Genomic DNA, 14,725 nt, shown 5'->3' with positions numbered 1-14,725 from the left:
TTTAACTATTTTTTTTTTTAACTGTGGACTTGTTCAAAAATACAGAGTTGGCAACAAACTTTTTTGTTGGCTAATAACGATCGAAATGGTATTATGAAAAGTACACTGATCACCATTTTTACGTTTATTTCATTGATTTATTTTCGATAGATTGGAAAATAGCGTAAATTAGGCATTTTTTTCATGACTTTTATTAGTAAGTTCTTTTGTAAATTTCATGTCTACCGAAATCCTAGACTACCGATATGTAATCTGGACCACTCATTTTCCTCTAAAATATCGCTTAATTTACATGCTGGTTAGAAGGACATTGACAACCTGCTTAAAATGTGATTTCTTTTTCTCGTTTTTGTGAAATTAAGCGAAAAATTGTTGATTTTGATTTGAAAATTAATAAATCAAATTGAATTTTCATAAGAAGAAAATTTCAAATTTTAATGTGGCATTTTCATTTGGGTTTTCTCAAATCATTCCAATTTTTAGAATATGGGACACATATTTCTTTGACAATAATTTTTAACTGTCCGAAAATGTAAACGGAAAATGATATGAACATTGTTATTTTAGATTTGAAAATTTGAGAAATCGTCATCAATTTTCTTGTTATAAAAAGCTTTGCATCATTGTGATCCTTTTTCATTTCGTTGCTGCCACAATCTGTTGTGTAAAAAAATGTGTTGTGCGGGTGTTGTAATCATGGCTAATGGCCATTTCAAACAGGTATAATGAACACTAGAAAAGTGCATGGATGGTGTGATAAATTGAAAAAGAAAAAAAAAACCATGGAAAATAACCAGTTTGTGTATGTCTGGATGTTGATGAGATGAGAGCTATTTTGGATGTGTGTAAGTGTTCAAATCAACAGCAATCGATCACGGCGAGATTGTGTGCGATGCAACTGGAGAAGACTATGAGAAGAGAGAAAAAACCATACAGGTGTGTAATGGTGTGCGTTCCAAGACACTCCAACGCAAGTATAGATTTTTAGCTGCAGTTGTCAAGTTGTGTTGTGATATGCACATACATATGTACACATAAAGAAAAAAGTGTTTATCTGTCAATTGTATGCAAAGCGAATTGAAAATGCATCGGGTCAACAAATTATTTTTAAATTTATAAATCAAAATCCGTTCGTTTTGTGGATTGGAATTGCGACAAACACACAAATGTGTACGGTATTTTTGTATCGCGACAATGCGATTCATTTAAAAAGTATATTCGCCAGCTAACGAAATCAAAATACGAACATAACACACACATATAATGGCACTAAAATCCATACACAACCATGTTCCATGCATGCCGCCATGACTGTGACAACACCAGAAAATATTATACACACACATACATATCGTCTACATATACGCGAACGCGAGCCCGTACAAATACACATATGCTCGCACACTCACACACACTTCCATGTATTATGAACGCAACACACGACAAGAGAAGGAAAAAAATCAACACAAAAAATCGCTCATAGACGAATGGATTTTGATGTTGCTCGCGCATTGGCGAGAAGAATAGAATAGAGGCAGTCAGTTCTTTCGTATTTGGTTTTGAAAATACACTTCACGAAGAATAAAAAAAAAATAAAAAAAATAAAACACACACAGAAAGTGAAGGAAAAAGAAATACGAAGAACGAATTTGGCACATCAAAATAATAGAGGAACAAGAAAAAGAAATATATTCCAAAAAAATCTCCATCTACAGAGAATGCAGAGTGTGAAATATTAAATGAAGAGTGTGTGCAAAAGAGTGAAGTAAGAAGGACCAGCCAAAAGGGAAACACGCCGAAACCTGAACATATATAATTTCTGTGTGTGAACGAGTGAAGATTTTTAAGGAAAAAAATAAACATTCGCAAACACGATAGAAGAAATTCGTATATATATCATCACTACAACGAACTAAATAGATTCTCCATCAATGTGTAGGATAATAATTAAAAGTGTACGTATTTATTTCTATTATTATATTTGGTGTTAACTCTTTCGCTGCTAATACCACCCAAATGAAAATAAATAAATAAAAGGAACAAATTGAGAGACTTAATCAAGACAAGGCTTTATTCAAGAGCCTCATTTGTGTGTGTGTTTTTATTATTTTCCAATTTGGTGCGTGATGTTTTTGTCAAAGTTCAATCGATGATATGATAGGAAGTAAGCGAATGTATGTAAGAGTTCACAAAATTAGTGAATCTTAAATATGAAAGCATTTTTTATAAAATTGTATTTATGATGAGATTGATTTAAGGGGCAGAGCCAAGCTCTTCGAATTTCATGCAAAAAATGCAATTTCATCAAAGAAAAATACCACATTTCTGCAATGAAAGTACTGAAATCGTCATCATTTGGCATTTCTATGGCGGTAATCGAGAATACACCATTTGCACTAATGAATGCAAAACGGAAGTTTGACAATTTCTTAAATGGAAATCATCGAATTTCGACATTCAAACACAATAATTTGTGCTAAATGTTATATGTGAAATGTTTGCAGTGAAGTGTGATTTCCTGCAAATTTGTGCAGGAATTTCGATGCAAGCAAATCGAAAGAGAACCATTGAAGCGCATGAAAGGTGCTATTGCAGAAAGAGAGAGAGAGAGAGAGAGAGATTGTGTGATGTGGAAGTGCGTGATTGCATCAAATAAAAATAAAAATAGCTTGAGAATTTGGTATATGTATGAGAAACAGTTGGGAATGACCAATTTTGTGAATTCATTATCACCTGAAATAAAGTTTCCGCATCTAATGCTCAATATGTGATATATTCCAATTCCACGAAAAATATTGTATCTTATCGTGTCCACACACAAAAAACAAAATGTTGTTGTATTTTTTTTTTTTTCATAGAGTAACTATGTGTCATTTTGAATTGGTTTTGCCAGTGGGCTGAATGTATGCGAGTATGAGTGTTGTTTGGTATGGTCGATATGCATTCGTGACATGTAACATGCAAAAGAACAAAAGCTAATATAGCATTAGAGAGAAAAGGAGAGACGGATAGATGAGAATGAAACAAAATTAACAAAATGGGCAAAAAAAACACAATCTTCTTAGCAAAAACGACGAGAGTGAGTGTATTAAGTCATGTATGTTATATTATGTGCCTCCTTCCGCATCGAATCCTCTTTGCACAATTAACACTTTGCATGACTCGTTCACTCTACGTGATGATTATGACGGTGTTACTGTTGTTGTTCATTCTCGATATTATTAATACAAATTCATGCATATAATTTTTTTTATATATTATATGAGATGTTATTGTTGTTGTTGTTGAATCCATAGAGAAAGGAAGGAAAAAGCGAGCGACTCAAGTGCGTTATTGTATGACAGCAGCCCATTGTCGTTTATATTTCGTTTTCTTGTAGCTGTGTGCACAAATACATGGGCGCGCATTCATGTATACACACATACTTACACGCACCAATGTAGGAACATACATTCAAATCAACATCGAAAACAACACTCCTATCACACGATTCACACACACACACTCTGACATACACAACGCACACACACACACACACACATCAGTTTTGCACACATTTATGTTCGCTTCAATTATCTCGCTCCCAATTGTGAAATGAAAAGTCAATAAACTACCAACGTTCTTTTTTCATATTTCGTTTTTTTTCTCTGCTGCTGTTACTTCTTCTTCTTCGTCATCACCATCGTCGTTGTCGTCGTCGTCTTCTTCTGTAAAATTAACCGTGCCGTGTGCATTTTTCTTTATGTGTGTATAATTTCATGCTGCAAAACATATAGAGATTGAATGATTCGTCTAAACAATTAAATGCAACTTTTCTCTCTCTTTCTCTATTTTTCTCTGTGTTTCGTTTTATTATTCCCGTAAAATTCTTTTTGGAGGCGAGCCGCCGTTTGCTGTTTGTTTTTATTTTCGGTTTGTAATTGCTCTCTATCTATTCAACTCACATTGGCCCTGTATGTTGTTCAAATCACTTTGTTTTCATTTTCCTTTCTCGAGAAACGACGATGGCCGCTCGCGCACTGCATCATTTATGGTTCACTTGCTGCTATGTGTGACGACTTTAACATGATCGAATTGCTTTGTTTCGGTTCCTCTTTCTCTCTCTCTCTCTCTCTCTCTCTCTCTCTCTCTTGTTCTCCCTATATTCCGACCGCGCGATATAATTCGTGCAAAACGAATCAATTCATTTTCTAAAACTGAAAGTTTCGCATGATGGATATATGCCTAATGCAATGAATATGCACACTTGCGGCATTCAGTTAATAAAACACTCCTTTAACTCCGATTGCAAATATAAAAAAGAAAAATCGTTTTGCCAAAGGATTTGCCGAATGCCAATAACAAGCAATGAAAAATATTATTATTATTAGTATTATTAGTTGCTGCGGTTATTGTATCTTTTGTTTTTTATTGCGCGCATATGCATGCAATTTTGGTTAATGAGCTTTCAACATTAAAGTGGGAGAAGAAGACAGAAGTCGCCGACAAACCATCTATTCAAATGCATGAAATTATGTGCTCCATCCAGTTTTTAGATGCATGAAATCGAATTATGGCGAGACCAAGCGGAAGAGAAACACACTGATGTTTGTCTGTTTTGGACAAAGATACAGCTCATTCTTTTGCACTGACTCAAAATCTGCGTCTCATTTTGACCGATTTGTGTCTGTATATGAGTGTGTGTGTGTTTCAATGTGTTCAAATAGTTCAGAAAGTCAGTCAAAACGGCATTCAGTCTGACATGCATTGCAAAATTTAAAAAGAAATCTATATGATATTTTAATGAAATTTATCACTGTGTGTAAATCAGTATTGTGTATATGGAAAACAATGGGTCACCACACACATTTCTTGATCAATATACACATAGGTTTCTTATAGAAAACGAAAAAAAGCGTTGTCTGAAAACAAAACAACACCTTTTGTGTTTGTGTATGTTATTTATGCGTGCTCAATGCATTTGGTGTATAGCACTGTGTAGCACTTGTTTTATTATTACATTACGTTAGGGTTTCAAATGATGGGCGCAATTTGAATCATTTATTCCATTGTGTTTCAAGTGGTTTTTTTCGGGTATTTTCAGGTGTATGTGCGCAATTGCATCGATAAGTGTTCTATTCTTATAGTTTTCATTCTCCCTCTTTGTTTTTTTTTTCATTCATTTTTTTTGCATTCAAATGTTGCTGCTGTTTCTTTTGGCTTGCAATTCAATGACATTAACTGACCGAAATTGACTCGTTGACTTTGATAGCTTTTGGCGAAAATATTTGATGGTGTCTAATGACACAAACTAGTGCACACACATAAAAATCTATGCAAAATCAATAGGTTGTTTCAAACTTTTGGTACGGCACGTCGCCAAATATTGCAAGAAAATGACATTCGACACAATGACAAATTTAATAAAAAAAAAAACGACCCACTCCGAAAGAGAGGTTGCATCAAACGCAAAAAAAACGTTTGCACAAAATCACCATAATGTTAAGTGCTCATGGCCAATTCCAGTAGTTGGATGGTTGTTGCTTTTCGCTTTTTTTTAATCACGGTAAATGTGTGTGTGGTTCGTGACCAAGAAATGTGAAATTCATTGCCTGTGTACCGCTGTGTACTAATTCAGTTTATTTCAGATGTGAAGGTTCTCTCTTTCTCTGCACTGAACATTGACTGAAAAGCTGCACGTTTTCCAAACGACACACACAAAGAATCAGAATAAATAACAATGACGGTCAATCGAAGCATGACCAAAATTTCCCTTCAAATAAATTTATTCGAAGAATGAAAAATTGTCATTTAATTATATATAATTTTTTTATTTGGTTTCTGTTCATTCGTAAACTTTCGAAAATAATGTGACCGCGACCGCGAGAAAGCAAACGAAAAAAAAAACCATCTCTATGCTCCATTTTATTTTCTTAGCTCAATTTAAATTGTGGCGTTGACAAATTGATTTTATTACAAATTATTTTACTTATTTTTCATTTGTCTGTTTTCGTCTTCTTCTTCTTTCGGTTCGAAATCAAAATAGGTTCAGAATGCATTTGTGTGTGGAATTTTGGCGAAGTAAATCGAGGATGGTGTGATGCCAAATAAAATCCGGTAGCTATATCGATATCGGAGCCCACGCGCAACAACACCACAACACATCGTGTGTGCGAAGAAGATTTTTGTTTCACTCTTTAGTGTTATAACGCCACTGTGTATATCAACACTTCCAAATAACAAAACACGCACGCCAGCCAGCCAGCCAACCAGCCACCAAGCACAACATTGAAAAACAACAAAAAAAAACCAATATCGATCCAGATAAATAAGAAACCATACAGACGAAACAACAATTGATTGCGTGATTATTTGTCGTTCTCTGCCTATTAATTTCGTCGTGTGTTCGGTTATATTTTTTTTACAAACTTATTTTTTGATTTGCAATTTAAATAAATTTGCACACACATACACGAGTGTGCGTTTAATAAAACGTCTGAAATCACAGAAATTAAGATAGATAGACAAAACCGATGAGAGAGAGGGAGCGAAAAAATAGCAACAGCAGATTCATTGTAATGAATGATCGCGGAACCGACTACAAATCACATGTATGAACAGCACAAACAAGATCAGACGAAGTACGTACAACGATTTGATTTCAGTGTTTTTTTATCGCTTTCGAAATGTCAATTGGGCAAAAAAAGAGCAATGTTTTAACTTGCAATTTATTTTCTGTGTCTTTTATTTTTTATATAGTTCATGCAACAGAGAGCAATTAGATCGCAGTTTAAAAGCAGCGAAAACGACACATATGAATCGATTTGCGAAGCGTATTTTTTATTGATTTAAAATTTGATCTCGATAGCCATTTAAAGCATTACCCATCTAAAACAACAATTGTATCGTAATCATAAGGAATTTTAACAAAACAACAAATCATAACCCACACACGCACATATACCAATCGACATCCCACATTTCAATCACGAAAAACCGAAACGACGTCCAAAAAAAAGTTTAGTCGCAAACTGTTGTGTGTGTGTGTGTGCACATACGAGCGACCATCTTTCACTCTCTATCTCTCTGGAAATCTATACCCGCTACAGTTTCGCACTGTATTTTTAGTGAAATAAAATGGTTGGCAGTGCAAAATCTGAGCAACAAAAGCTTCCACAACAATATTTACCATTCGTAATTGGCACAACCGAAACAGCATTGAATTCGTCCATTACAAACAATCAAACGCATCAGCCACATCAGCAGCCACAATCACAGCAACAACCAAAAGATACAACAACAAAATGGTAAGCCATCAAACATTTATTATTCGTTGGGCACAATTTTCCACTTTTCTCTGTCGAAACTTATTGTTCGGGGTGGCTTTGAGAAAGAAAAAAAATCGGTGCCAAATATGGACAATGTTAAAATGTTTGAAGAGAAAAAAAAATGGTTTTTCATGCGTCTTTTTCATTCTGAAATTTAGGACGGCAACATCAACAGTGCCAGAAACAACGGTCACTGCATCGGCTGTGGTCACAAAAACATCAACTTCCAGTGAACAAGAGCAAACAAAAACATCAAAAGCGAATAGCATTACAACACAAGCCTCATCACTTGTTTCACCGACACCCATTAGTTTAAACAGCAATAGTAGCATCACATCGGCTTTGCAACAGAGCCATCGCAGCATCATCACATCAAGCCAAATGAAATGTAAGACTAATCCGCCATTTGTTGGGTGTTTTTTTTTTCTTGCTATCGAATTCGAAATTCAAAATATCGAAAATACTTGTCGATTCAAATTGGCAACTTTTCATGATATGTTTGAAAAGTGAATAATTCCCCTTGTGAGATTCTTCACGTCATTTCGGAACATTTTCAACATTCGACGAAAACAAAATGATTTACTCGGAATTCGGTGTGAAAATTATTGATCAATTATATGTTGAAAATGGAATCTGAAACAGCTGTTTCCTAATAGTTTTTTTTTTTTACTTTCTTTATTCCATGGTATAGGTATCAGTGATGAAAAGCCAAAGCCATTGGTTGCGTCGCCAACACAAGTGATGATTTTGTATATGAATCGCCTAACGCCATACGAACACCATGAGATATTTAAATACCCGCAAATTTATTTTATTGGAGCCAATGCTAAAAAACGTCCCGGCATCGTTGGCCCAAATAATTCCGATTATGACAATGAACAAGGTTCATACATTCATACACCACACGATCACATTGCCTATCGGTACGAAGTACTAAAGATCATTGGCAAAGGTTCGTTTGGTCAAGTGGTAAAGGCATACGATCACAAAACTCACGAGCATGTTGCATTGAAAATGGTACGCAATGAAAAGCGATTTCATCGTCAGGCACAAGAGGAGATTCGCATTTTATCGCATTTACGTAAACACGACAAAGACAATTCAATGAATATTATTCATATGTATGATTATTTTACATTTCGTAATCATATGTGCATCACATTTGAATTGCTCTACATCAATTTATATGAACTAATAAAAAAGAATAAATTTCAAGGGTTTAGTTTACAATTAGTACGAAAATTTGCACATTCGCTGCTGCAATGCTTGGACGCATTATCTAAAAATAAAATTATTCATTGTGATATGAAACCAGAAAACGTTTTGCTGAAACAACAAGGCCGATCTGGCATTAAGGTGAGATGCTTCCCCTAATTTTATTCTCATTCATCGCATGCTTATGTTTTTTTGTTTTTTTTTTTTTTTTTTTTTTGCAGGTGATTGACTTTGGATCGTCATGTTATGAAAATCAACGTGTTTACACGTATATACAATCTCGTTTTTATCGTGCACCCGAAGTGATATTGGGCGCTAAATACGGAATGCCAATTGATATGTGGTCATTGGGTTGTATATTAGCTGAACTATTAACTGGTTATGCATTATTTCCGGGTGAAGATGAAAACGATCAATTGGCTTGTATAATTGAATTGTTGGGAATGCCACCGCAAAAATTGCTGGACCAATCAAAGCGAACGAAAAATTTCTTTTCAGCTAAAGGTTATCCGCGTTATTGTACAGTTGAAACATTGGACGATGGTCGAGTGATATTGGGCGCAGGAATATCACGTCAAGGTAAAGAGCGGGGACGGCCCGGTTCGAAAAGTTTACGCAAAGCGTTAAAAGGATGCGATGATCCATTGTTTATGAATTTTTTGTGCGGTTGCCTTGAATGGGATCCAGAATATCGAATGACACCGGCAGCCGCATTGAAACATTCATGGTTTCGACGACGATTACCAAAACCACCACCACAACAAATAACACCATCATCCACATCGAATACCGTCACGGAATCAAATACAAGTGGAGGAGGTGGCAGTGCCACACCAACATTAACCAAAATTACAGCAACCACAACAACAACTGCAGCCATTGCTGCAACAACAACCACATCAATCAATACAACAACGAGATCGAATAACAAAGAATTAGCCATCAATGATGTTAGCCAATCTGAATCAAATTTAGCTTCGTGTGCGGCAACATCATAGCATTTTCTATAGTAGTACATTGTCAAATATTCAATGTGCAGTAACGCTCGCCCGCCCCCAATCGATACAACAACAACAACAACACCAACACAAATTTATTACCTATAAATCACCAGTCGAATGCCGATACAATTCAAATACGGCGAATACATAGTGCATTCGATTTGGATGATTTTGAAAGAGAATTCTGTCGAGAAAGAAATTCACACAAATCGAAATCTCAAACAAAAAAAAACAACAACACCAAATTAATAACAAAATGAACACAACATTCGTAAAGCCTAAAAGTGTACGGGTGAGACTTGAAACGAGTGCATCCATTGTCATTTATCGAGATGAAATGGCAGTCATTTAATTCGCTTCTCAGACGTTATCTTGCGTTTAACGAGCAATGCACTTTTAAATAATGAGGATTTGACACGTAGTTTCGTTTCGTTTCGTTTTATTTTTTCGTTTCAAATTTAAAACGCTTGAACGGCACTTCAATCGTCTCGATTTACGACGGTTCATAAAAATAGAATTGATGGCTGAATTTCAAATCAAATTAAGATTTTTGCAATTGCATTCGATGATGACTGAACAGTGTTTTTAGTGCATTTTTATGGGACACTAGTTTCCATAGAACATTTATAATGAGATAATGCAAACGATCAACAGATTAAGGGCTTTCCATATTACAAATTGTTGATTAACTGACTTGTGGAATTGTTGCATTTTCACAAAAAAAAACAATCATTTTTTTTTCTTCTGTTGTATGACTGTTTTTCAATGGCTTAAATCAAAAGCGAACGGATGACGATGTATTTCAATATAATAGAAATAGATAGAGAGAGAGAGACAGAGCTGGCTGAATGACGATGAAAATGAAAATCGTAGAATTTTTATCCAATATTCCAATGATGATAAGCTACTATAACGTACTATAAAAAAGTAGAAGAAATGAAGTGAAAACACACACACACACACTTAATCAATTTATTATTGAAAATTATCGTTTTGTGATCCGACTATTAACTCTCATCATACATAAACATGAGATACAAATGAACAAAGATAACAAGAGAACTACTTTCATTTTCACATCAAATAGAGTTGCAAAAAAAGAAGATACAAGTGTCATCATTTTGCTCATTTTACATAATACTTTAACGATACACACGGCAACGTCATAACTTTACTGTCACTGTGAATCTTTATTATTCACATTGCAGAAATACTGAATAAGAGTGAATTGTTCTATATAGCGTTTGTTTTCATTTGACACGTTTTTACAAATTTGCTGATTATTATTATTTTCTCAAATGTTCTTCAAATAGCACAAACCGAAACCACAAAAACAACAAAAAAAATTATATAAAATATAAAAAGAATGAAGAAAGGAGAAAGAGAAAAAGAAGGAGAGAGAGAGGTGAGCAGAGAAAGAAAAGACTCATGCATAAAAGCGTGTATGTAGGTTGCTAACTTTGACGGGGTAGTTCGACGAGTTTCCAGATAAAAAAGCTTTAAAATTGTTTTTTTTTTTTTTTAGTTTCTAGAACAAAAATGTGTCTTCATAAGAAATTTATTTTTTATCTAGTCCAAAATTCGATTTTTAGAAAATCAAAATGCAAAAATTGTTCCAATTCTTAGATAGATTTGATTAAGTCTTCAAAGCGCATGTATTTCGAAATGACCGACAAAGTTTTAAACTATGCACACAAAATAGTGTCGCTCACTCTCTCTCTGTCCCTCTCGCTCTCTTGCTGCTATGTTTTAATAAAAATCTAAATGGGATGCATGTTATTGTACACAATTTTAATACTCTATTAATTCATAAGAATCAATAAAAAAAAACAATTCCAATTACATAAAACCGACCGAGTAACAGAAGACCCTTTACAAATGAAGAAGTCGTGATATGAAATACACCCATTTGAAGTGTTAGACCAATGCATCGGGACAAAGACTAAATGCAAGAAACTACAAACAAAATAACAAAGTTAGATATCGAAATGGCATTTGCTATAAAGAAGACAGAAACAAATATTAACCTGTAATAAATGTGTTTAAATGAGATTATAATTGTCGTTGGATGAGATGAAGAGCTTCACCGTATCAAATCTATATATCTGGCCACTGTCACACTTTACTCACTCAATCACACCCGCTTTATTCATTTCTGCAAACGCATCAATCAAAAGCGCTCAAATAAAATCCATTTGTGTTCTCTTTATATTCGATTTTTTGACAAGAAAAATAGACACGTTTTTTTTGTATTCTTTTTTTTTAATATATAGTTTTTTTTGTGTTCAATTGAACTGAAAGAAAAAAATGCACATGCAAATTAAAAGCATACACCATATTGGCTCTATTTAATATTGCTTTGTAATTAAACGGAATTCCCATCGTTTGACGAAAAATAAAGCACACATGAAACGGATCATCAAATTGAGTTATCGATCGCGCCAAAAAAAAATATCCTTCTTCATGGCCAATACCATGAATACCACTATACGATAAAATGTGGGCTAATTAGAAATTAGGCGCACACCATTTCGTGGCGGAATAATGAATAAAAATTTGCATAAACAAATATAGCAAATAGTTTTATCCGAGAGACAAAAACAGTAAAAAAATCACAAACACTATGCTATAACTCTATATTAATTAGATGCGGATGATGTAAATTCAATATAAAAGAAACAAAAATATTTAAATTCTATGATTTTATCACGTTAATCACACATCACATTTTAAAGATGAAAAAAAAAAATGAAAGAAAACAACATCAACAAAAACAAACAAATATTTCACCTTTTTTGTGACGGATCGAATTAGACTTAGTCAAAATAATGAAGATGATGATGTGATGCATATGAAGACGAATTAGAAGAACGAAAATACACACAAAATAAACAACAAAAATCTACAATTTAAATGAAAACAAAAAAAATATAGTTCGTTTTATAGAATAATTTGTAATAACTGTCTTACGTAGCGTTTCAACAAATGCAAATTTAAAAGGAGGAAACACTTAGAACGAATGTAATAGATACGATCGATGACCGAAGAGTTTCAATGATGATGAACAAAACTGTTGAATTAAAGTGATTTAAAAATTAATCGAATTTTTATTGTTTTATTTGACAACGAAATGTCAATCACTTTATTTCCCATTTGGCAGGATTTAATCAACAAATCATCGCCAACACGTGTAAGCTTGTGGAAGCTACCCGTTTGGAATGACATTTGTAAGTAACTTCTTTTTGAGCATTTTTTAAACTTTCCATACAAAAATGTGCAATAATCTTAGGCCCCCTCATAATAATGAATCAACAAAAAAAAAACTACTTATTGCATGAATGGATACAAACATCATTAATATGAATGCTCTAGAATGAAGACAATATCGTGGTTTTGTCTTTCATTTGTTTTCTTTCTGATAAGTTTGGAAAATTGTCAAACCTTTTAATGAAAGCTTTCAAAGATTAAATGTTTATTTTAAATCAATGATCCAATAAAGAGTAAATTTGATTGCGTACACATTTGATGACTTCTGACATTTCAGGATCTATCATCTTCATTTGGCGTGCACTGATGTTTTGAGTTTTCATGTATTTTTTTGCAATTTTATCAACAATATTTATAGAATAATAACATGTGGAATATTCCATTAATATGCATACTACTCAGTGTACCATGTTTTACCATTGCAATGATATTTTTGGACAAAATATGGCCCAGGTGGCCTCAAAATAATAGGCTGACTATTCATTTGAAATGAGACAAAATAGCAAAGCTGTCTTTCTCTTTCTCCACGGGTAGTTTGCAATAGGTCCTTGACCTTCGCGATGAGAAAATTTTCTTCTCCCTTCTCTAACATTCACTCTTATCCATACATCCATATTTCTTTCATTCATAGAAAAATTAGAATTAGCAAAAAAAAAAAGTGCGATCCTCACATTCATTGCTCTGAGAAACAGTCTGCGGTTTATTGAATGGAGCTCATACAGGGAGGCTACTTACCGTTTTGTTCAGATTTTTACAAATTCATTTATTCGCCGGACTAAAAATAAATATGTCAAATAAAACGAAAAAAAAGAACTTGGAATAAATACAAAAAACTCGTATAATTTATTACACTTTGTCAATAGATCCCATTACTCTAGTTAAGAAAAAAGTTTTAACAAAATTGAAAATTCTCAATGTGTTTACATAATTGTTTTCTCTCTGTAGTTGAAAAGGTTAAGATTGAATTTAATGTAGCCAAATCATAAAATCAATTGAATGGGCCTTTAGAAATGAATGCTATAAGATTCCAGCTTGGATAACCTCTTCAATTTGTTTTTTAAAAAAAAAAAAAAAAAAAAATGGAATGGCGAAACGACATATCAAACGCACTTCTACCACTCTTTCGGTTTTTCCTTTCTTTGTAAAACCAAAAAAAGTTATTCATCGAAATAAAAAAAAAATACGCTCAAATGCAAATGGTAAGAGAAAAAACAGTGCAAAGCAAAGGCACAGAAGTTAAACAGAAAAATAAGCGTGTAACAAAATTTAACATATACCCAAAATAGCTATGTATTGCCTTGGTGATGCATAAGTGCGCCACGTTTTGAGTGGGGTATATCCATATGGCCGGCTCATTCCATTTTCAAATCAGCCGTATTCAATTAATTATTTCGATTTTGATTTCTATTGAATGCACATCTCAAAGAGTGCGTGCATTTTTAACCAGTATTTATGTGTCGGTTCGGTTTTTTTTTAATTTCGATTATATTGCACATTTTATACAAAACTTGTAACAACTAAACTGGTTTACATCTTTTTTGGGCAACGACTTCTAAATTAATGTGTTTAGTTATATTTGAATATGTTCACGCAAAAATCGCTCTCAGTTCAAACGAAAAAGCTTCAATTTGTCCAAATTTTCATGTGTCTGTACCCATTTTGGGTACTGGTCGCGATTTGACCTTTTATGACCGGAATGTTTGTAGCAAAAGAATAATATCGAAATATTCGACCAATACCTTTTGACGAAGTGTAATTTATGCTGTTATTTTTGGATGTTAAAATGTTTTTTATGCAATCCAATCATTTTCATCTCCGATGCACTTTAGTTCCGATTCGGAAGTTCAATTGAAAATGACCAAAAACCAGAGTATTGCTCAGCGCTGCTGCCATCCACAGCATATTAAAATATCTTGCTGAAAATGCGTCGTCCGT

General features: G+C 33.7%; 1 protein-coding gene across 1 annotated transcript; it reads left to right on the top strand.

Annotated features, from left to right (window-relative positions):
- Positions 1-1,080: 1,080 nt before the first annotated feature.
- On the top strand, positions 1,081-12,627 carry LOC116345658 (putative dual specificity tyrosine-phosphorylation-regulated kinase 3 homolog). Its single transcript, XM_031775227.1, has 6 exons — positions 1,081-1,955; positions 6,026-6,620; positions 6,739-7,286; positions 7,466-7,695; positions 7,999-8,663; positions 8,744-12,627. The coding sequence occupies exons 3-6, from the start codon at positions 7,117-7,119 to the stop codon at positions 9,518-9,520; spliced, it is 1,842 nt and encodes a 613-aa protein (XP_031631087.1). The 5' UTR covers positions 1,081-1,955; positions 6,026-6,620; positions 6,739-7,116; the 3' UTR covers positions 9,521-12,627.
- The last annotated feature ends 2,098 nt before the right edge of the window (positions 12,628-14,725 follow it).

Source organism: Contarinia nasturtii, unplaced genomic scaffold (assembly GCF_009176525.2).
Source record: "Contarinia nasturtii isolate CC-2019 unplaced genomic scaffold, AAFC_CNas_1.1 Cnas_scaffold_1371, whole genome shotgun sequence".
Lineage (NCBI taxonomy): Eukaryota > Metazoa > Arthropoda > Insecta > Diptera > Cecidomyiidae > Contarinia > Contarinia nasturtii.
The sequence above is the reverse complement of the archived record's forward strand: the minus strand, read 5'-3'. Positions and strand labels throughout refer to the sequence as shown.

Bases quoted from the DNA above. Each gene is read 5' to 3' on its own strand.
- LOC116345658 (XM_031775227.1), top strand. From the start codon at position 7,117: ATGGTTGGCAGTGCAAAATCTGAGCAACAAAAGCTTCCACAACAATAT. The intron at 7,696-7,998 runs GTAAGACTAATC...TCCATGGTATAG, and splicing joins CACATCAAGCCAAATGAAAT to GTATCAGTGATGAAAAGCCA. The intron at 8,664-8,743 runs GTGAGATGCTTC...TTTTTTTTGCAG, and splicing joins AAGGCCGATCTGGCATTAAG to GTGATTGACTTTGGATCGTC.